At 36.4% G+C, this 24,603-nt stretch overlaps 1 protein-coding gene across 1 annotated transcript in view; it reads left to right on the forward strand.

Moving 5' to 3' along the window:
- LOC127448302 (anion exchange protein 3-like) overlaps nucleotides 1-24,603 on the forward strand; it is a 98,740-nt gene that overhangs the window by 9,053 nt on the left and 65,084 nt on the right. Inside the window, exons 2-5 of the mRNA XM_051710730.1 lie at nucleotides 14,152-14,308; nucleotides 16,925-17,172; nucleotides 17,701-17,879; nucleotides 19,409-19,629. Of these exons, the coding sequence (XP_051566690.1) occupies nucleotides 14,152-14,308; nucleotides 16,925-17,172; nucleotides 17,701-17,879; nucleotides 19,409-19,629 (805 nt within the window). The remainder of the gene's footprint in view (nucleotides 1-14,151; nucleotides 14,309-16,924; nucleotides 17,173-17,700; nucleotides 17,880-19,408; nucleotides 19,630-24,603) is intronic.

Raw genomic sequence — 24,603 nt, forward strand, 5'->3', positions numbered from 1 at the left:
GTCATTAAAAAAAAAAAAAAAATCCTGTTGCACTTTATTCTGTTTTGAATACTATTATGATGCTAGTGAAACTTTGTAATACAGCACTTTTTCATACCACTGTCTCCTAAGATGATTCGCTTATGTTTTCCTCTTTTGTATGTCGCTTTGGATAAAAGCATCTGCCAAATGAATAAATGTAAATGTAAACTTGAAAACCTAACCATTAAAGAAAAAATCCTTACTGTAGAAGGAAACATGAAAACATGAAACAGCCACAGAAGTATATGCATAATAATTTCAATAAATACACTTAAATAATGTGAGTTTTTATATTATATCGATTAAATTGTTAACAACAAATCATCGATAATCGATTATTCAATAACATTCCAATATAAAAATTATATATATATATATATATATATATATATATATATATATATATATATATATATATATTAATGGCCCTAAAAATAGGCTTCATTTTATATATGCACAATATAATTTCTTATTTGTTTCTATTGTTTTTTGAGTAAAATAGGACCAGGACTAGGGATATGCACATGCAAGTACTCGACTAATCGAGTACTCATTCAGCACAAACTTATCTGTTAAAAATACTAATCGAATATAGTAAATTGAATTTCCTTTGCATATTTGTTTGCCGTAGGCAACGCTAAATCATATTGTACTTTCCCTCTGAATCTCACCAAATCTCGCAGTTAGAATTTGGTCATTAATGCATTGAGAAATGTAATGAGAACTGAATTCATGCATATTGTTAATTAAATTTTTTTTCCAAAAGAGGGGCAAAGTTTGTTAAAGTTTGCTTATTTTGAAATCATTCTTTGTAGCATTTGTGATTAAAACAAAATAAAAGATTCATGTAAGTGTCATTCCTGATGTTTTTAACTTATATTCTAATTTATGAGTAATTGATTTCTTGTTTTGTTTTTTGTAGTTTAGAGCACTCGACTGCAAAATTACTTGATAATGCCCATCCCCATCATCATTTTCTGGACCATTTCATGAGAATCACCCCATTTGGACCAGTTGTTGTTAATGATAAGTCTATAGACTAATTTAAATACCTCTGATTCGTCATCGCATTTGTGCGCACGATGGACATTCTTTGATTGTTACAATGCTAAACCACTGCAAAAAACATTGAAAATAAAACATGTTAAGGCAACAGGGGTACACCTAAATAGAATGCTGTAATTGAGACTTTTTAATTGCTGCAGCCTTTATTACCTTTATTGTTTGTTAGTCTAAATAGATGAGTAAACTTGTTTGTTGCACTAGCAGTTGTAATTCGAAGTACCTTATTGCCTAATAATGCGTGGAACTCCAAAATGCTCATAACCAAACCAACAGTTATTTGTTGGATTTTTTACAGTGCATACTGTATATGTAACGTCACAAACATCTAGGGTCTATTATCATGAAATGAACTGACATATTGAGAGTAAGTGTGGTTGGATCGCTTTAGACAGCAATCTGCTCAGCACGGCATCAGATACCAGGTTAATTGCACCGTGTTGACCTGCATGCGGATTTCCATTTAGCATGTTATGACTGCGCCAAACAGATCGTCAGATCACATTTCAGTGTTTGTATAGAGAGAACTGAATGTTGTTTACATGTTGCCAGTGTGTTACAATGATTTTTGACAGCGACAACAGAACTATTCATGTTTTCTATATATTCCAATATTGTAATTTTACAGTGGTTGCTGCAGTAAATGGCTTAATCCTTGTAAAATCCTTGTAAAATTTAAACAGGCTCTTTGAAAAAGAAATATTAACAATTACATCATTATTGGCCAATTACAATGTTAAAATATAAGTTATCCGTATCGACTGATATCTTTATGCAGCAGACATTGTCATACAACCTAGACAAACAAAATCTGTTACTGTTGTACATTTGCGACTTAAACAAAAGTGTTTTCATATAGAATAATCAGCATGCCTTATGTGGATGCAGGGTTTTCATATCGGAAAAGATCACATAAACCTTCTTGCTAGCAGCACCTCCCCTTTGAATTGACAGAAATAAACACAGAATGGAGAAATCAATAGCAGTAAACGGGAGGATTTGGCCAGACAAAGTTAACAGAAAGTGCTCAGTGATTAATGCATTGATGTCTCCGAGCAGCCCAGAACTGCACAGTGCACACTGATTTTCCACACGCAAATATTTGCACGAATTTGATTTAGACTTACTTCAAAATCCAGTGCGCAGCATGGACACTCTGGCTACATTCACACTGCAGCTGAATGAGGCCCCCCAGATATGATTTAGATCTGTTTTTGATGACTGGGTGAATAGCAAACTTCACAATGAATATGACATTTTCAACTCCAATCTGGGCCACTTGAAATATCCTTTTTGCAATATGCATATATCATGCTCTCAAGTCGTGAAACAAGATGAGATCGTGAAATTAGTCTAATAATTTTGTCTTTAGGAAACATATAGCCAGGGTTATAATAGTAAAATAATCTATTTTGTTTCAATTTGTCATTCTAATTTAGTTTAGATTGTGTTAGTTTATACTCTAAAGGTGTGTTTACACAACCAGTTTAAGCCTGCTCTGAGCCTGCTTAATATTCTATGTAAAGATGCAAAACCCGGACTAAATTAAGCCTGCTCTGACCCACCTCAGCCCATAGTATCAAAGGTAATTCTAATGCTGCCTTACTTCTGTGTAAACAAAATGCAGCATCAGAGCAGTCTCAAACTTTGTTGTTGTCATGATAGAGCATATATTTCATTATTGAGTTTCATACTAAAAAGAATAATTACATATTTTCATTCATTTCATATTTGTGTATTCATGATTTAATATTTAAAACAATGGATCTCATAACATTATTCATGCAATTGTAATTGCCTTGTAAATGCATTTATGCCACCTCTGAGCAGCATTAAACAGTTGAAGTATACACCTATTTCGAAATGAGGAGGCAGGGTGCCATCTCAAGTTTTTTTTTTTTTGGTTTTTTTTTCAATGTAAATTTCCTATTTCAGTTTCAGTTGACATACACATAGCTTTCAGGTTAAACCCATACAAATCTGAAATCACATTTATCACAACATATGATATAAAAAAGTATGCCTACATAAAAATATATGATGTAGGAAATGTCACAAACTTGCTAAAAAATGCAACAACATATTAACAAAATAACAAATTACTAAAAATGGTTGTTGTCCTATATACGGTATAACATATATTTTTGTTAAATCATAGTTTATTATCATCTCATTTGAATAGACTACATATATGCCCAAACACAATGAGCTATAGTTTTATGTATATGTTAATTGCTACACAGTATATCAGATTTCTGTACTGGAAGGCAAAAGAAATACCTTTTAACTTACACTGTAAATAAGCTTGAAATGCTTATATTTTTGTAAGTTAATTCAAGTCAAATCAAAGACTCATCAAGTGTATGCATTGTATTATAATTGTTATTTTTACATCGCTTCAAAAGCAATACCCACAAGAATACAGCAACAAGCATATTTCATGTTTTCATGTATATATCACTGTTCGCCAATTATTTTTAGTCATCTTATTTTTAGATAATTTGTCATCTACTCCTTGTTAAACACTGCAGGTTTCATGAAGGCACAAGCTGCCACATTTTAGAGCGAGCGCTCAAGCAGCTCATTAGCACACCATTTCACGTTTCAAGTCATTTCAAGTTCGTTTTGATTTGGACGTGACCAAAAGTGTTGTTGTCTGTGTCTGTTAGTAGTTTACAGTGCATATCCATTTACATCAGTTCGTCCCATTCATAGCGATCTCCGGAGACCTACTGCAAGGAACGAGAGCATGAGAGGGGGGAATTATAGCATTGATTGATTGACAGCGTATTGAACGAATCAGTGGTAATCGGAGCCAATGTCTCCCCTCACGTGACTTTTCATCTATATTCAATGCCAAGTGATCTTATAATGTCAATTTATGGGGATTTAAATGATCAGTTTCTTTGTAAAAGTCTCTTGGGACATCCAACCAATGGGAAGTTATAGTTTTTGACACTGTAGATTAACAGTGAGAACTTGTTTGGTTTAGTTATCTGCTCATAAATGCACATTTTCCCAAGCTTTTGTGTGTATGTTACTGATGTATATGACAGATGAGACCGTAGCTTGTGGTTGACCGTCCCAGGAATAGATGTCTGGTCCGAATCGGTCCCTGCTAGACATTGCGTTATCAGTGTTTACACTGTACGGGGTTATGGCTAGACAGATTGCTCTATTCTCAGTGGTCTGAGCTCATGGTTGTCATGGCTACAATGATCTCATAGTGGTGTATACAGCTGGGGTAACCAACCCCCCCTCAATCTACCCCCTTTCCTGTGATGCCACCTGTTCAGGTTAAGGGGCAACATTGTTCGTCTCATTATTTTTTGTCTAAAAATAATGAGGTTTCAGCATGAGGTTTACTTTACAGAAAATTATGCACCACTTGACGAATTACACAATTAAATGAATTTGACAAATTTACTAAATTAAAAATATTGGGGACCCCCCAAAGTCTATGTTTTGCTTCTTATGGGGGGTCCCTAATGTCTTATGGTGGGTACTGCGCCCCCCCCCCCCCCCCACCTCACAGCAAATCTCAAAGACTTGTTTCCTTTGTCGCTATCCAGGGACATATATTTGATCTGCTATTGACCCAGATTTGAAATCCTACAGAAAAGGAAGAACAGACCTTTTCTCACTGAAATCACCTCTTTTTTGAGAACCTGTAATAAAATATTTTTCTATTGTGAAGATGAGTCATCACTTGTTCTGTCTTAAAGGGCAGATCCTGCGAATCTTCAGTCTTAGTGTGCTAGTGAAATGCCAGCAGTGAGCTGCTGTTTTTAAAGAGAGGAAGGCGCCTCTGCCTGCAGCTCTTTAATGATGGTAATGGAGTTGTTTATAAGCGAATGACTCACAATAACAAGCATAAACAAAGAATCTCATTTACATAATTCTCACTCACTGGCAGCATCTGTGAGTTCCATTGCTTTCAACACACCAGTCATCTAGCAATGGTGCCACATGTTTGAAGAGCCGCTCTCTTTTTCTGTTGCGAAGTCCCTCACATATCTGCACCTATTTGAAGGGATTGCAGAAGAATGATATGGTAAATCAGGTATTAGGTCTTTGATTCAGTGGCTTTGTTACACACAGTAGGGTAAGTTAAGTTTTGGTAGTGTGTGTGCTGATGTTCTTTGCTCTCAATGAGTGCAGCAATAAGAAGTATCAGTCATGGATCATCTCTCCCAGTAGTTGGCTGTCAAGAAAGGTCAGTGTGTTTGGAAAAATAGTGGGACTCTCAGGTGGTAACCTTACAAGTCATCTGATATCCAGGCCAGTCGTAGCAGACACACCTGTGCTTTAAGACTACACGTAAAGACCCAGAATAGCTCCTTGAAAACTCCACTTTTCTCCACATTAGAAGAGAGTCCAGACAAAGAATTCTGGTCTCCACACTCTCATGGCTGGGAAACAAACATAACAGATGAATCCCATCTAGGGATGTCATCCATCCATCCATCCGTCAATCCATCCATCCATCCATAGCAAGCAGAATCTCAAGTATTTCATTATATTCTAGTAGATGTTTTCCCTTTTTTGAAGGCTCTGAAAAGCGTAAAATTGATTTTTATTCGTCCTTCTGCTGCCATTCTCAGCTCAGAGTAAATGCGGCCTTATAGACCTTTCACTTTTTATTATATTATTAATATTGATCAAACAACAATATTCACAAGAAAATGAAAAATCCACTCCCTCTGTGCTTTATTATTGATTGTTTATGTGACTAATTCATTGCAAAAACCTTGAAGCAAGGTTTATTTTATTTAGAAAGACTTGAAGGCTTCAATACGAGTTAAAGGAATAGTTCACCCAAAAATGAAAATTCTCTAATCATTTACTCACCCTTATGCCATCCCAGATGTGTATGACTTTCTTTCTTCTGCAGAACACAAATTAAGATTTTTAGAAAAATATCTCAACTCTGTAGGTCCATACAAAGCAAGTGAATGTGTACCAACATTTTTAAGCTCCAAAAATCACACAAGTCAGCATAAAAGTAATCCATAAGACTCCACTTGTTAAATCAGTGTCTTCAGAAGCAATATGATAGGTGTGGGTGAGAAACTGATCACATTCACCTTCTTCTTGTGTTTTTGGTGATTCACATTCTTCATGCATATTGCCCCCTACTGGGTAGGGAGAAGAGTTTTTAGCAAAAAGGACTTAAATATTAATCTGTTTTTTTTTTGTTTTTTTTAAATGTCCCGTTTCAAAAATATAGCCACAAGACACATTAAATGTGTTTACATGATTTTAGTATGCTTAAATCACATACTAACCTTATCTGTGTAAAGTTATATGCAATATTACAACTTTGTGTTCATGACAACAAAATGCTGGTAACACCTGTAATCTGGTAAACTCTGTAATTTTGGTAAATCCCTAATTTTATCACACTAAAATCATGTAAACACATATAATGTTTACGTCTTGTGGCTGTACTTTTGAAACTGTGTATTTTTGTGTTTATGGACTGGCCTCATTCACTTCCAATGCAAATGCTTTACTGTATCTGCGATTTCTGCTTTTTTTTTTTTTTAAAAAAATATTATTTTTCTTTTTTAAGAAACGAGAGACGAGTCCATTTTTTAAAATGTATTATTATTATTATTATTATTATTATTATTATTATTATGATTTTTTGTAGTAATCAACATTATGCCCCAAACCAATATTCAACATGAATCATTCCATTATCATTTCAATATTCAACTTTTTAAATAACGGAGCATATTGGGAGTTCCTGTACTCATCTAGTAGAATATGGCACTAGTAACACCATGGACATTGATTACATTTCCAGAGAATGCATGGACTGATAAAATGTATACCTTTAATGCACTGTCACTTTTATCCAAAGTGTTTACCAAGTGCATATTAGTGGTTGCTGTGGTATTAAAATTGGTATTGAGAATTGTGAACTATCTCTGGGATTGGTATTGGCCACTGAAATTTTTATATTGTGAAAACCCTAGTCCCATCTAAGAGGAGCAGATTATCCGTGCTGCCCACCTATGACGTATGTGATTCTATCTAGCATTTACCCAGCGCGCATGCTAGCAATAAGCAAACACATTTGTCAGTCCTCACTGAATTCCCTATTCCAATTTATTTACCTCACATCCTAAATGAAGGGAGCTGTGATCCGTAACCTTTATTGCGAGCGCTTGTGCTCTGTCTTGCTCAAGCTATTAACAACTGCACAATAAGAGAGCATTCCAGCTGCAGAGCAAATGCTGTTTGGGTCTCTGGTACTTACTCACTGTGAGAAAAGAGTGGGAAATGTTGTTCAAAAAGTAATGTTCTAAAAAGCCCACCTTTGTTTGTTTGTGTGTTTTGTTATTTTTTTGTGACATTATGGTAATTAAGAAGGTGCAATTACACTAGAAACAGAGAATGAGTGAGGGAGAGAAAGGTGACTGAACGGAAAGGTAGTGTCAGAATCCTGCCTTTTCGTTCTAGTCATGTTTCCTTCCTATGTGGCAGGATTCTGACATTCTCGTTATTTGTAGTGTTTTGTTGGAATTCTGTTTTGTGTTTTGTGTTGTATGAGTGCACGTGGCTGTGTTTGGTTTATCATCGTCCATGTGCACTTTTGTCTGTTTTGGTCTTGTATGTTAGCACACAGATTTGTGTTTTCAGTATACTTAGTGTACTTACCCAAGAAACTGAGTAATAGTAGGTACATGTACTTAATATGAGCTAAGGTTAGGGTTGGGCTTAGGTTTAGGGTTTGTACCTAGTAAATACTATAGTTGTTGTAATTATATAGTATGTACATGTAGAACAGTACTGTAAAATAAAGTGCTACCTGCTTCTGTGCCAAGGCACTTCTCTAGTAACTACACATTTTGTCAAATTTGAATTATGACCAAAATCGTGTCTCTTAAACTATTATCTGTTCTGAGACTGATGGGTAAAGCTTTTAGCTCTAGATTCAGAGTGTAAAATTTGTAGTAGTAACTTTAAAGAGTAGTTATTTTTGTGTGTGTAGTTTTCCCAGTTGCAGTGTTGGTGTAGTTACTGCATTTCTTTCTTTTAAGGTAGTTTGACGGAGACATGTTCTTGACAGGTTTCGAGTTTATTCTCAGACTCTGAAAGCAAAACTAGAAATGTTCTTGTGATGTACATCTGATAGATCTGAAAAACTGCCATGACAGAGCAGAAATTATTTTAGATAGTGGAGGCTACTTTCCCAGCATCCTCTCTGCCTCCTCCCCATGCTGGCTCTTTTCCAAGTCTCTCCTTTTTATCACTGGAAGCAGTTTATCATTTGACTTCACAGGTCAGTGTCTTCATTAACGTCAGCCCTTGAGTGGCAATAAATGAGCGGGCACAGAGCATGCAGACAATGAAATGTTGTCCTCATTAATTTACCCAAAGCCGAGGGACACAATCAACCAAGACTTTGATTCCTTTAATAAGTGGCTTGTTCATCCTTTTCCTTTGTTTTGCCGAATTTTCCCCATCTGCTCCAGTTAATTAACCACAGGCACCAAAAGAGACCTGCCGTTTGAATGTCCATGAGGTTCTTACACATTCTAGAGCACTGATGAATTAAATTAATAGCCCCCCCCCCCCCCAAAAAAAAGAGATTTCTGTCATAATTTACTCGCACTTGTGTTGTTCCAAACCTGTCAGCTGTTCTTTTGTTATATTTAATTTCGCAGAATCTTTACAGATCAGAAGCACTAGTTCCTACTGAAGCACTTGACACAGCAACATAGATATACACTTTTGAGAGATCGCACGTCTGCCCTGTTTCAATTGTTTTCTGATGTAATCAAGCGCTAGACGGACGTCTTTGACTGCTACAGCGCGTCTTGCTGTTTCTTTCGAGTCTCACACGGGACCGACAGATTTTTTACACCGTGTCGAGTTAAAATGATCTTCAATATTTAAAAATGCACCTCGAGACACCTGTGTTCTGCTTCAGTTGTTGCACTGTGTCTAGCTTGTTTTTAGCGCAGGTGTCACTAAGATTCGATGTTCTGAAGTTCAGGTGTCAAAGAGGACTTCATGTGACTGTTGCACCATTACACATGATTACAGATTGTAAAGTTTTAGTCCAAATAAAGTTTAAGCCTGTGATAAATGGTAAGCCATTATTTTTTCCCTTCTGCTCTAGTTTTCTGAGGGGCTGCTGTGCCTTGTTAAATCTGTTTACCGTTACTATACTGTTAGGAATTTTGCCTACGATGCTTACATGAAATATAGCCTTTTGCAACAAATGTACTTGCTTGGAGAAGAAAATATAAAGAGACTGATCAATTTTGAGTTACAAATTTTGTTAACCATTTGGGAACAGTTTAAGAACAGTTCAAGAATAATTTATTTGATGTTACAGAATTTATTTGAAAGAACTAAAGTAATAATTTGATGTCTATCCTTTTATTGTCCATCTGATCAAAGTTGATATGGGTTCTAGAAAGTAATTAGTAATTTAATTACTTTTCAGACAGAGTAATTAGTACATTGATCTAATTACAATGTAGAAGATGTAATTAGTAATTAATTACCAAAGGAACTAAGGTACTTAAAGGGATAGTTCACCCAAAAATGAAAATTCTCTCATTATTTACTCACCCTCATGATATCCCAGGTGTGTATGATGTTCTTTCTTCCCCAGAACACATTTCTCAAATTGTCTTAGCCCAGTAAGTCCTTAAAATGCAAGTGAATGGATATTTCTCTTTTTGAGCTCCAAAAATCACAGATAGTCAGCATAAACTTCATCCATATGACTCCATCGGTTAATGTCTTGTAAAGTGATACGATCCCTTTTGGTGCAAAAAAAGTACTTAAATAAAGTACTTTTTGCACAGTTTGTACATTTCCTCACCAAAAACTGTCTAATATTTAATAACCAACCTATAACTAAGTCTACAAATGTAAAATGTTAAAATTTTATATGAAGTAAAAATGCTCCAAATTTACATTTGAATATTGTATGTACAGTGTGTATTTTGAGAGTTTTGACACCACATTACAATTTTAAAATTGTGTCATGATCATTACGATCCAGGTCAAATTGACCTGTAACAATTTCTTTATTACTCTGGTTATAGCGTTGTTTATAAATATATGAAATTAATAACTCTAACTATAACACTTGTTGGAGGGATGAGATGAGAGAGGGTGGATCTAGATGCAGGATTCTTTTAATAAAACACAAATGAAGATGATACAACAAGGAAGGTTGTAAATCAGAATACAAAGAAACAAAACACTACAGCCTTGAAGGGTAACAAGGACAATAACTTAAACTGAGGGGTATGTACACTGGCGGCCAAAAGTTTGGAATAATGTACAGATTATGCTCTTATGGAAAGAAATTGGTACTTTTATTCACCAAAGTGGCATTCAACTGTTCACAATGTATAGTCAGGACATTAATAACATGAAAAATTACTATTACAATTTGAAATAAATGTTCAGAACTTCTTAAACTACTTCAAAGAGTTCTCATCAAAAAATCCTCCACATGCAGCAATGACAGCTTTGCAGATCCTTGGCGTTCTAGCTGTCAGTTTGTCCAGATACTCAGGTGACATTTCACCCCATGCTTCCTGTAGCACTTGTCATAGATGTGGCTGTCTTGTCACTTCTCACTCACCTTACAGTCTAGCTGATCCCACAAAAGCTCAATAGGGTTAAGATCCATAACACTCTTTTCCAATTATCTGTTGTCCAATGTCTGTGTTTCTTTGCCCACTCTAAACTTTTCTTTTTCTGTTTCAAAAGTGGCTTTTTCTTTGCAATTCTTCCCATAAGACCTGCACCCCTGAGTCTTCTCATTACTGTTGTACATGAAACTGGTGTTGAGCGGGTAGAATTCAATGAAGCTGTCAGCTGAGGACATGTGAGGCGTCTGTTTCTCAAACTAGAGACTCTGATGTACTTATCCTCTTGTTTAGTTGTACATCTGGCCTTCCACATTTCTTTCTGTCCTTGTTAGAGTCAGTTGTCCTTCGTCTTTGAAGACTGTAGTGTACACCTTTGTATGAAATCTTCAGGGTTTTTTTTTTTTTTTGGAAATTTCAAACATTGTAAAGGAAAATACCAATACTTCAAACTAAGAGTCCTAGATAATTTCAACAAAGTCTCTGGAATAGAAGGATGACACAAGGGGTTCATATGGTGACACTAACATTGTCAGTTCCAAATCACCTTCGTGGAGGATCTTATGAAGTTTCAGGCCAAAATGTTGAATTTAAGTTGATGTAAATCAGTGTTAGAAGTTCAAATGTGTCAAATTGTAAACCTGTAACTGCATTTAGGGGTTAATTAAAAAGGTCTATTTATTGTTACAGCATGTCTATTAAGGAATAAATTAAAATATCCATGTACCACTCACATATGCCCTATTTTAGCCTGTGCTACCTTTACTTTGTTTCCCTTTACATACATATTAACCGTACAGTCATGCATGATTTTGAAAACTTCTGGCATACAACTAGTTTTGTGTTTCTTATATATTTTATCATATTTCTAAATTTTAACCTCTACCCTATAGATAGCAACATTATGGTTTGATTCCTCTTTACTTGTTTACTTTTTTTTTTTTACCCTAATCTTTGATGGCTAATCAGCACTCTTCTTCCGTTTGTGTTAGACACTGTAGTTTGCTTCTGTCTGCTACAGTTTTGACAGGGTCCATCCACCCATGGCAACAGAATATAAGGGGGTGGGGCAGTAAACCTGTGGGGGCATTGCCCCCCACCTGAATAAGATTTTTTTTTTTTACACACAAACAAAGGCCTACCGTATGGTTGAGAAGTCAGTTAAAGGGTTAAAATGACATAAGGGTTTAAACAGCTTGGTACGACTCACATCTTTCTAAACATTATTGTTATGTTTTTTATGCTGCATGATGCAAATGGCACAATTACTGATGCATTAGCTTCTTTTCTAGGCTAGCTCAGTTGATCGTTCAGCGTGTTGGTGCTTGTTGGACATGACAGTGGTGCTGGTGAATGCACCTGTAATCGTTGATGGGGTGGCTGCAGGGCTGCTGTAAGCATCCTGCTGACATGATGGCATTTACTCTGACTGATCTGTGAGGCTTGTAGCCTGTCAGCAAGCTCTGCCCCACCTTCCTGTACTCCCTGCCTCACTTCAAAGCCTTCTCACAAGCTTTAGGGACCAAGGTGCCAATGCTAAATGCGTCCAAGCTGGAGTTAGGGGGTACCTTGGCCCTAGTTAAATCGTTTGGCCACTTCTATACCCCTGTCTTGAAAAACTTCTGGTTATGGGAAGTCCCTGAGATTATCTGGACCTCCCCAAATGACTTTTTCCATTTTCTGAATCGATTATGAGGGGAAATCTGCAGAATTCTGTAGAATGGATTTAAAGGGATGGTTCACCCAAAAATGAAAATGTTGTGATCAGTGATGTCATACAATGGCAATTTATGATGATCACCTCTTCAAGCTTCAAAAGGATGCAAATGTATAATTCAGAAGTCTAATAAATTATTTAGTGACACTCATGATTGTTCTGAAAGCATATGATAAGGTTTGGTGAGAAACAAACCGAAATCTAATGTATTATTTAGTGAAACGCTTGACCGACTGTTGCTGTCCAGTACGCTTTCATTAGACTGCACAAGAGCAACATTTACAATACTCCTGGCTTCAAAGTCCTTAATTCCACTGCATACTTGTCCTTATGAAAATATAGTTCTTGCACAGGATGTTTCATTTTTTTTAATAATACACAAGAGCGTGTTAACATACACAGTCTCACACATTATGCTTTATAAGCCATTAACGTGTGTTTTTAAGCTTAAACGGTTTTCCTTTATCGGGGTAAGGTCACAAACTGTTTAAGCTAAAAAAAACACAGATTGGCACACATAAATTTACTGCCTATTTGCCTGATTATGCGTTGCATGTAAACACATTTACCAGTGTTGTTACCGGCCTATCAAATGTGCGTCATGTGCGCATGCCTGTGTACGTTTTAACGTCTTTAGCCGAGAATAATCCAATGATTTCAAATCTCATGTAAACGTGGACAATTTTCCTGCATTTTCAGATTTTTTAGTAAACTGATATTTGGTAGTTATAAGAGTATTGGGGTGCATGTAAATGCACACATTGTTGTAGCTTGTAGATCTTGAATTATAAATATGAATTTATATTAATTTAGGAATTGTAAAATGTATTAATAAATATTTTATTTAAAACAAATAATATTGAAAATATATTAAAATGAGTTCAATTAGGAATATTGGTAACACTTTACAATAAGGTTCCTTTCGTTAACATTAATTAATGCATTAGGGATAATGAACAAACAATTAACAATGTACTTTTACAGCATTTATTAATCTTTGTTAATGTTAGTTGATAAAAATAAAATTGTTCATTGTTAGTTCATAGTGCATTAATTAATGTTAACAAATACAACTTTTGAATTAAAAAATGAATTAGTATGTGTTGAAACTAACATTAACTAAGGTTAATAAATGCTTAAAAATTATTGTTCATTGTTAGTTCATGTTAACTAATGTTGTTAACTAATGATAACTAATGGAACCTTATTGTAAAGTGTTATTTGAGAATTTCATATTGTTGTTGACTGAAGTTTGTCATATTGCCTTAAATTACTTGAAAAGTAAGTAATAAATATAAGGTCTTCTTGAATGAACATTTCAAGAAAATACAAGGTCTATTTACTTACAAGGTATATTGATTTGTTGTTAAATTGGCTTTTCCCTGCACATTTTGGCCCTTTTGTGGCCCCCCTCTTTATAAAAAAACAGAGTCTTGCCACTGATGCCTTCCAGACACCACAAAAAGTGTGCTCCAAACAGGGCCTATTTTAGGCATAGGCAAACTAAGCGGTCGCCTAGGGTGCCACCAGCTGGGGGAACATTAAAAAACATCTGGCCACAACTGCTTAAACTCTTTAGAACATGCTAGAAGGAACCATTTGCCCTCTAGCTTATTTTGCATGTGTTTTTGCACCCTCTAATGCATTTTAGCATCTGTCACTTTGTGGATTGTCTGACACTTACGGTGTGGTTTGATTCTTAAATGATCTTGTCTCTAGGTTTTGCTAGAAGAAGAGAAGGGCTCCACAGCAGAGAAAGAAGATGAGGAATGGGAGAAGGCCTTGTCCGTGGAGAGGTTTGGGGACATCATTACGGAGTCTGCTATCAACGGCGCAGACAAAATGGGCCGCAGCTACAATGAGAAAGACTTTGAGTGTAAATACAGTTTGATGTATAACTCACCAACACTATACTGTATGTGCTCTCTGTTTTAAATCATTACTGGGTGGATAGTCTTCTTGTAAAGCCATTAAAAAAAAAATATTTTTTCAAGTCATTTTAATTATGTGAGGTGACATATTTTTGAGTGAAACAGGATTTTCAAAAACAATAAATGTAGGACAGGCCTAATTTTAATAATTGGGATTTAATTGTATCGTAAATTGGGCGATCTATACCAGAATGGACCAGTGCAGCTTGCTGGGTGTAGTCTCAATATGACTGTGGATTAAAGGAGGGGTTAAAAAGGAAGAGGGATTGGTCAGTTAAAAAAGAAAAGAAAAAGAAAGTTGTTTCGGAATAAAGAGCAGCTATTAATATTTGATCAAGAGTACAAAGATAAAATTACAAAGATCAAAAATGTTTAAATATACTTTTAAATTGTGCATCGATGAATCACTCGCCGTAAAACCAGAAACATGCATTAAAGAAATAATTCACTCAAAAATGAAAATTCTTTGATAACTGTCTGTCATAGTAGAAACAATCCCAAAATAAAGTCACAGTGAACTGCCTTGATGAGCACAGTTCGATTTGGTGTTTTAACGTATTTCCTACTGAAACAGGAAATGGGGGCGGGACATGTCAAACAGCTCGTCCCTTTTTACAGAAATAGCCAATAGGCTTTAGATTACAGCCACACATGTGTAACCCTTTCCATCGTGCTGCTGCTCATGTCAGACCCAGTTACCGGGGAAATTGAGAACCGATCTCAATACCGGCCCACTTTTCCACTTACTTGAGAACTGAAAAAATATGATAATTAAAAAATATGAATAAATCCAGCCACTTTCTTCGCATCCGACTGATGCATTAGATGGAAGCATTCAGGCGTGAAGTGCCTCAAACACAACAACGAATTCACCATTATTCCTCCTCCTTCGAAATGTAAAAATTCAAGCCAGGAAGTTTGGGGGATTAAACAAGGTTTTGGGAGGGAAACAGCAGAAAATACACCTCTTCACTCTGCGCCAGGTTTGTGCACATGGCAGGCTTATGTAGAGGCGGGGTTAAAACTGACTAAGAATTTAAAGTGCACCTATTATGGTTTTTAAACGTGCCTAATTTTGTTTTAAAGGTCTCATACAATAGATTTACATGCATCCAAGGTCAAAAAACACTTTAATTGCTCATAATTTAAATTGCAGCATTACCTTTTTCTCCCAGTGTCAAAAACAACTCATTCAATGATCCGTTTTAAAGGATTCACTATAAATTCCTCCTTTCAGAGAGCCTACTCTGCTCTGATTGGTCAGATGTCCCAGTCTGTTGTGATTGGTCTACTGCTTAGTGTAGTGTTTGACCAAATTACGTAGGTTAGTACAGGAAGTCTGGAATTACTAACGACTCGTTTCAGGTGTTCAGAATCGGTTCTTTCTTTGATTTTTGAAACTTTCACAAACAGCTATATAACACACTGCATGAAAGGTAATATTTGAAAAACCATAATAGGTGCTCTTTAAGACTAACTGCCACTCAACCTGACATATGTCTGCAGAGAAGAGTCAGTCATATTAGTAGAAGTTAAAGTTTTGAAATTTGGATTGAAGACACGAGGTCAAAACAAATGTATATAAAACAAAATATGCCTGGATGAATCATGCACAATAAGACTTGTAACATGCATTAAGAAAATAAATAGTGTCAGTTTTGATTTCAGCCAACTCTAAAGTCATTTTTCACTGAAAATCTTGACGTTTGTTGCGCGTTCATGAACGTTATGAGAAAGGGTCGTTCACGTTGACTTGTGTGTTCACGCAACTGTTTTGCATCGAATACGCATGCCACTGTGAACAAGCTTCTTATTGGGCTCATGAATTTTGGGTTGTTTCTCACTAAAACCTGTCATATGTCTTCAGAAGACTTGGAATATGAAGCACAAGTCACATGGACTACTTTTATGACTTTTAAGAAAGTCATATGAGGTTGGAACAACATGAGGGTGCGTAAATGGTGACCCAAAATGATTCCTTTTTGGGTGAACTTTCCCTTTAAGAAAATAAATGGGATCAATTTTGTTTTCATGTTGACTTTTAAATTAGTAATGCAGCTGTTTTTGTAAAACATTGACAGTCCAAGGTGGCAGCACTTCCTCATGGTCCTAAAAGTTTCTCTCTTCAAGTGCATCTTGAAGAAGGTGTCTTAGAAGTTCAGAAATACAAAAGTACAGTGCTTTTTAATGGGCTCTCTCACGTTCCCTGGCTTCCTGCAGGGCTGCGTCTGTGCCAGTCGCTTTCCAGACCCTGATAAATCAAGGCCCACATTTTCATCTTCATGTGGTGACAGTAGTAGGAGGTGTAAACTAGCCTGTGATTCATTCGAAGCAGAGCCGAGAGGCACACAGGGCTGCACAAGAGCTCCAAACCACACATTAGCATTTCCTTATAGCTGAAGCCTCAAAGGCAGCAGATACTGCTTTTAAAGGAATAGTTCACCCAAAAATATAAATTCTGTCATTATTTACCCTCATGACAAAATGTTTAGTTACTGCATTTTGCCTTTGCTGTGCAGTGTGCATTATGCCTTATTTAAATTGTCTCTGTCTATGTACAGATCACCGGCACACATTCCACCACACCCACCATCCCCTATCCACCCACCTTCCCCCACAGCGTTTTCGCAAGAGGGTTCTAAGTATGGACCGTCGACGAAAGAAAAAGAGGAAGAAAAAGAAGACATCTATGCCGCCGTCAGATGTCACGCCCACTATTCATGAGGTGGATGAGGAAGAGGTGGAGTCGGAGACTGAGGGACAGTGCCAATCAGCCACGCCTACTGAGCCATCTGAAGAGCTGCCACAGGTAATTTCATGTCATTGGCTGTCAAAATGGCATACTAGTTTACTGCATACTGCGCATTATATAAAATCAGTAGTGGAACAGTGTGCATTATATATCAATAAACATAATTATTTGACTGGATAGCTAAAAGTTACGACAAGATATGTGTTAGGGATGCCTCCGAAGCCGAATTACGGATATTCTGAAAGACATGAATTATGTCTTCAAAATGAATAACAAATTAAAAAATAATAGCATAATAATAATAATTACTATTATTCTGATTATTATTATGCTTTCATTATGAATAGGCACATAGGAACGTAACAGAGTAATGCTTAAAAATGGGCGTTTCATTTAGTGTTGTCTCATTTCCGATTTAAGCCCTGCCCACATTCGGTTCTGTCTGAATACAGATACTGATACAGATAATTTTGCCATAGGTACAGATAATGAAATCACTGCACACCCCTAATATGTGTGGATGACTGTGTTAGAAAGGTGGAATGGGACATTGGGGAGATGGTGACAGATGTTGTGATGTCACAGTTCAGTTTGGGAAGTGAGGAGGATCTGGCAGCTGACCTCCCTCTCACCAGCTTCCATATGGAGAGTGAGAGACCCCCCAGCAGTGAGGAGATCCCACCCAGCCTCGCCGGAATGGAGGAGCAGCAGGGAGCGCAAGAGCGACCGGACAAAGAAGAAGAGGAGGAATTGGTTTCCAACAGGTATATGACAAGTAAATTAAAGAAGGATTTACACTTGCACTCAAAACATAGAAACATTAAATGTGCTGTTTAAAGCAATAGTTCACCCAAATATTAAAATGACATCACCATTGCGTCACCCCCATGTCTCCAAATCCATATGACTTACTGCACTTTCTTCCGTGGAACACAAAAGAAGACATTTTGCAGGATGGCCTTTTTTCCTGTTTTAGTTTGCACTGACGGGAATAGGGCTGAGCTGACAAATGCTATTGAGAGCTACAATGGATGAGATTTATGAATAACAATTAAAATGTATGTCTTTTCCTCACACAAACGTATTGTATGGTTTCAGAAGACAGAAGACTTCAGAAGACCAAACACAAGTTTGGTGGGTTTTTTTTTTTTTCTTTTTAGCTTAACAGACCCAGTGCATTTCCACTTGATTAAGTGTTTCAAGTGGTCAATTTACAGAAGTTAATCTATTAGATTTGCCTTCAATGGCAAGTATGCCATGCAACATTGTAAAGCAATGGAATACTGTAAAAACAGTTAATGACTTTGTTTGCACAGTGAATTTGAAAAGGTGTACTCTATTGCCCTCTGCTGGTTAATCCACTCAACAGGGCATTGGAAGTATACTAAAACCATTTAGTGAGCTCTTTCTTTATGTTTTATGTCTTTATGGTTATTTAGTGAAGTTACATGTACAATTGAAAAAAAAACAAAACAAAAAAAAAAACAAATATATATATAATAATATATATAAAATATATATAAAAATGCTATATATATATATATATATATATATATATAGCAAAATATCATTTATTTGGAATGGGCGGCAAGGTGGTTTAGTAGTTTGCATGTTCTCCCCCTGTTCGCGTGGGTTTCCTCTGGGTGCTCCGGTTTCCCCCACAAGTCCAAAAAACATGCAGGTTAAGTGAATTGGAGACTCTAAATTGCCCCCTGGTGTGAGTGAGAGTCCCTCAGCCACTGGGGGTTGCGTCAGGAAGGGCATCCGGCGTAAAACCGGTGCCAAGTCAAATGTGGCGACCCCTAACGGGAGCAGCCGAAAGATGAAGAAAAAGAAGATCATTTATTTGGAATGCATTCATAGCATGGCTTGGCTTATGTGCTTATTACACTATTTGCTCATGTCATCCAGCTATTAAAGTGATAGTTCACCAAAAAATGAAAATGTTTTCATAATTTATGCACCCTGTTGTTATTCCGAACCCGTATGACTTTCTTTCTTCAGTGGAACACAAAAGGAAATGATAAGCAGAATGTTAGCCTCAGTCGCCATTCACTTTAATTGCACCTTTTTTTACACACACTGAAAGTGAATGGTGACTGAGTCTATTATTTTGCTTAACATCCCCATTAGTGTCCCACGGAAGAAGGAAAGTCATACAGGTTTGGAACAACATGACGGTGAGGGTGAAATATCCCTTGAACAACGAATATGAAATTGGTCAGAAGAAACAAAAAACAAAACATTAGTTTTGTTCATCGACAATGTTTAAGTTGTACTTTTGTTTTTGCAGATTTGTCCCATCTCCAGAGCCTGCCAGTATGACAACACGGGGCTGGTTTCGCAGAAAGCCCGTCCACCGGCTGGCTGGAGCCCAGCGGACCAGCTATGACCTACGAGAACGCATCTGCATAGGCAGTATGACAGCCATGGAGACTGCTGTGTACCAGAAAGTACCTACAGATGAGGCTGAGGCACAGATGCTGGCCAGTGCTGACCTGGATGACATGAAGAGTAAGCAGTTCTGAAGCAGATGTGATTTATTAGAGGCATTTAAAGAAATAGTTCACACAAGAATTTAAATTCTGTCATTATTTTCTCAGCCTCCTGTCATTCCAGTCCCATATACTGTTATGTTTTATGTGGAACACTTAAACAGAATTATCAGTTCATAGTGACCAGGGCCTGTGAGGCTCCAAAAAAGAATAAAACACATCATAAAAGAAGTATAGAAGTTTAGTCTGTACAATTTGTGTGTAATAATCTGTATCTTCGGAAGCCATGCGATAGCTTTGTGTGAAATACAGATCAAAATGTATGCTTTTTACAGAAATTATTCTTCTCTGATGCAGCTATAAAATCTCATTCTCCTGGCACGAAAAGCCGAAGTGTCATTTTTGTGTCTTAGTGCGGTTGCGGTTAAGATTCAAGGGAAAGACTGTCAGTGAATAACAAATTAAAGGTTATTAAATTAAATGTATTAAATTAATAAAATATTTATATATCTCATTATTTACCCTCATGCCGTCTCAGATGTGTATGACTTTCTTCTGCTGAAGACAAAAGAAGATTTTTTGAAAGAATATTTCAGCTCTGTAGGTCTGTACAATGCAAGTAAATGGTGACCAAAACTTAGAAGCTCCAAAAAGCAAATAAAGGCAGCATAAAAGTAATCCAAACGACTTCAGTGGTTTTAGGTGAGAACAGACCAAAATGTTACTCCTTTTTCACTGTACATCTTGCCACTTCAGTCTCTAGACACGATCATGATTTCAAGCTCGATTACACTTCCTTGTGCTTGACGAATGCGTAGAGCGCTTGATGGCGCTAGGAAGTGTAATCAAGCCTAAAACCATGATCGCAATGGAGACTGCTGATGTCAAGATTTATAGTAAAAAATGTGTTATATTTTGGTCTGTTCTCACCCAAAACCGAGCTTCAGAATTCATGGATTTAACCACTGCAGTCTTATGGATTACTTTTATGCTGCCTTTATGTGCTTTTTGGAGCTTCAAAGTTTTGTTCACAATTCACTTGCATTGTATGTACCTACAGAGCTGAGATATTCTTCAAAAAATCTGTTCTGCAGAAGAAAGTCATACACATCTTGAATGGCATTAGGGAGAGTATTTGGTGAAAGAATTGAAATTTTGGGGTGAACTATTCTTTTAAATTTCAGTCTGTTTCTCACACAAAACTACTGTATGGCGTCAGAAGACATACAATGAAGCACATTAGTTATATGGACTATTTTTAAGGTGTTTTTGGGTCATTTTTTGAGTGGTTGTGGTCACTATGAACTGAAAAAGCTGTGTAGGAGATTCTTCTAAATAAATTTTTTCTTTTGTGTTCCACAGAAAAAAAATTATTAACAGCATTTGTGTTTGGAACAACATCAGGGTGAATAAATAATGACATAAATAATGAATTTTCATTTTTGGTGAACTGTCCCTTTAAAAATACTTTTTCCTTGGCCTCCATATCTCCTGTTACATTACATAAAATTCTGAGTTTTCTCATTGTCCCTGTAGCCATGATGACTTATGATTAAAACAGACAACTTGCATGTTGTTGCAGTCATTCAAGCTGAATTGAAATCAGTGCAGTAACTGAAACAAAATTAAATAGGCGTTTCATTTCATGTGTCATTGGAACCACACCAACGACTGGGTTTCTGACCCCTGGTTTATCTTGCTTTTGACAAGCCAAAGTCTGTTGCCCCTCCAAATTCTTATTAAACTTTCACCCTAGAGGAAGGGAGTGATGACAACACTGGCCCTTGAGCTGTTTGTTTAGTGGACTTGAGAGGTCTTCATTGGCAAGTCTTTTGGTAAGTTAGGGGGGTGCTGGGGTATTCATGTCCATACTCATGAATGTGTTTTGGTGGAAAGCAGAGCAGTGGGATTATTGGCCGAGCACAGGATCAGCACTTGGCCTGCCGTCTCCTCCCTTTTCAGCAGTTGTAAACAAGCCTTAGAGATGTTCAGATGTTCAGGGTCACTTGAGCTGCACCATGCACCAGAGTACTTCCCATTGTCTTTGCATTAATGATTATACTTAATAAAGCAAACTCAACCGATTACAGGGTATGACAGCCCCAGACTCTGTTGAAATTCTCTGCAAGAGGCAGCAGCCAGTAATTGGGACTTTCCACAAATAGGGTGCACTGCCCCAGTAACTTTTTTTTTTAAAAGGGATAGTTCACCCAAAAATGAAAATTCTCTCATTATTTACTCACCCTCATGATATCCCAGGTGTGTATAGGTGCGTCCCAAACCGCACACTTCTGCACTATTCTACGGCATTATGTAGTGTAAGTAATGCGAGTAGTACGTTTACACTGAAAATGCAGCAAAAAGAAGTGTACTTTAAGTACCTGGATGATGCACATTTTCAACCATCAAAACAGAGTGTGGAATATTGTACACTTCATGCACTCAGCGCACACGGCTTGTCGTAGATAGCGGAAGGGGTGGAGTTACTTGGCTGCGCTGCTGGTCTGACAAATTAATTGTAAATAATGAAGAATGTAGCAGCTGGCGAAGCTTCAGTGGATACAGCACCTTACAAATGTGAGTTTAATGCTTTACCATCACCACAAGCTGTGTGAATATGTATGTTGTTTAAGATACAAGTGTTGAACTGATGTTAACTAACCTGCTAAAGCTAGCGGCAACGCATCACGTGCGTTTTGAACATCACTTCCATCAGCTGTTAAAAGGCGAATGCTTCAGTGTAGTAAAAAAATTTTAAGTGTTCCATTTGGGACGATACTACACTTTGAAAATTCATACACTACATGGCTGAGTGCATAGTATATTTTAAAAGTGCACAGTGTATAGTGTGTCGATTAGGACACATCTTCTGACTTTCTTTCTTCACCAGAACACATCTGAAGAAAAATAGAAAAATATCTTAGCTCAGTAGGTTCTTAAAATGTAAGTGAATGGAGATTTCTTTTTTGAAGCTCCAAAAATCACAGACAGTCAGCATAAATGTCATCCATACGACACCAGCTGTTAAATGAATGTGTTCTAAAGTGACATGATTGCTTTTGGTGCAAAAAAAGATAAACATTTAAGTACTTTTTGATGGACTACACTCCTGAAATGGAATACATAGACTATCAATGAATTGCCAACAAAAGCCTTCATCAGCCAACTAACAAAGGACAATGCATCTATGTAAACTTCTGCAGTTAATCCAGGATGAACTTCAAAGACATTAGTCATTAATCTTACAGTTCATACAAAATCTTTGTTTAAACACCTGCCCTAAACACATACTTAGTTTACTAATTTTAAACCATTACTTGCACTGCACATAAATAACTAATATTGGCATTATATTCAGGCTGTTTAGCCAGAGGGGAACTGGCCCCCACAGTGAGCCTGGTTTCTCCCAAGGTTATTTTTCTCCATTAACCAACATCTTATGGAGTTTTGTGTTCCTTGTCACAGTCACCTTCGGCTTGCTCAATGGGGTTCTAAATACAATTATTATTTAATTATATATTTTTATAAAAAATTTACAATCATATTAAATCATACTACACAATGATCACTCTAAGACATTATAGATATTACAGTTTCATTTTCTGTTAATTAATGATTTTCTGTAAAGCTGCTTTGAAATGACTTTTTTAACTCTAAATTATGCTTCCAGTCAGGAGCGGTACGCGCGTGAGACATAATTGCATTGGCATTTGAAACATGCGAGAACTGTTGCCACAAGTGCGCCACAGCCTGAAGAGCAGCGCTGTTTACAAATGAGGAGGAGGAATATTATATAGTAATATACGCTGTATAGTATCTTGGTTGGTTTTGGTTTAGATATGTATTGATCTGTTTCTTTACTCACAATTAGGGATGTGCCCGAAGCCGAATACCTTATTCAGAAAGGCACGGATAATGACTTCAAAACAAATAACAGATTCATCCGAATAATCTAAAAAATATTTGTTTGACTGATTATCCAAAAAGCATAAGGATAAAGTGACATTTTAAATAAACTTATCCAAAATTACAACAAATTTATGAATCTGTGCAGCCACTATTTTTTAAGTGTAAACCTTATGAATGAAAATGCGCACGTTATGATTTCAGATCGGATGGGCGCGGTCTTAACTCCGTTTGACTTAACTTATCAAGTGTAACATTAACTAAGATACGACATCATATACACTTTCCACTTTGAAATGTCTATGTTAATGTATCACACGATTCACACATGATTCTCATGTATTTATTTATAGCCTAAACCTGAGCGCAATGTTAAATTCCTAACCTGAAGTGATGATTTACTCTCGGAGCTCGTCTATCCGTCTCTTAAAGTTGACCACATTTATATTAACATCAGCGATTAAGGTGATTAACTGGTTAAGACTTTATTCCAAAAAAAGTTAAAATGCTCCATAAAGGTTTAAATGCTCCATAGAGTATTCATCTATTAGGAATATTCCTCCTTGATTTTATTTTAATTTCTTTTAATGTTTGAATTTGTATTTATTATTCACTGCAAAAATGTGTGCTTGACATTTCACATTTTGCTTGACAGCTCCTGTCTTCAGAATAATGTTGTTATACATGCACAGACAAACGAAAATTATGTTTCATGCAGATATTAATATCTGAAATACCAGGAGAAACCAAAGTTAATCAACATATTCCACAGTTAACCTACAAAAGTTAGCCTACAAATTCAGCTTCATCTGGTAAGATTTTGTATTTTTATTTTTAATATGTTTAAAAATAATAATTGTATTATTATTATTATTATTATTATTATTATTAGTAGTAGTAGTAGTAGTAGTAGTATTAGGCTATTATTATCAAAAGTCATATACAAAGCATATTGTATTACTAGAATATATAAATGTAAGAGTGTACTTAAAAATGGGTGTTTCAGGGGGCCTGAGTAGCTCAGTGGTAAAATACGCTGGCTACCATCCTTGGAGTTCGCTAGCTCGCTAGTTCAAATCCCAGGGCG

Source organism: Myxocyprinus asiaticus, chromosome 11 (assembly GCF_019703515.2).
Source record: "Myxocyprinus asiaticus isolate MX2 ecotype Aquarium Trade chromosome 11, UBuf_Myxa_2, whole genome shotgun sequence".
Classification (NCBI taxonomy): Eukaryota; Metazoa; Chordata; class Actinopteri; order Cypriniformes; family Catostomidae; genus Myxocyprinus; species Myxocyprinus asiaticus.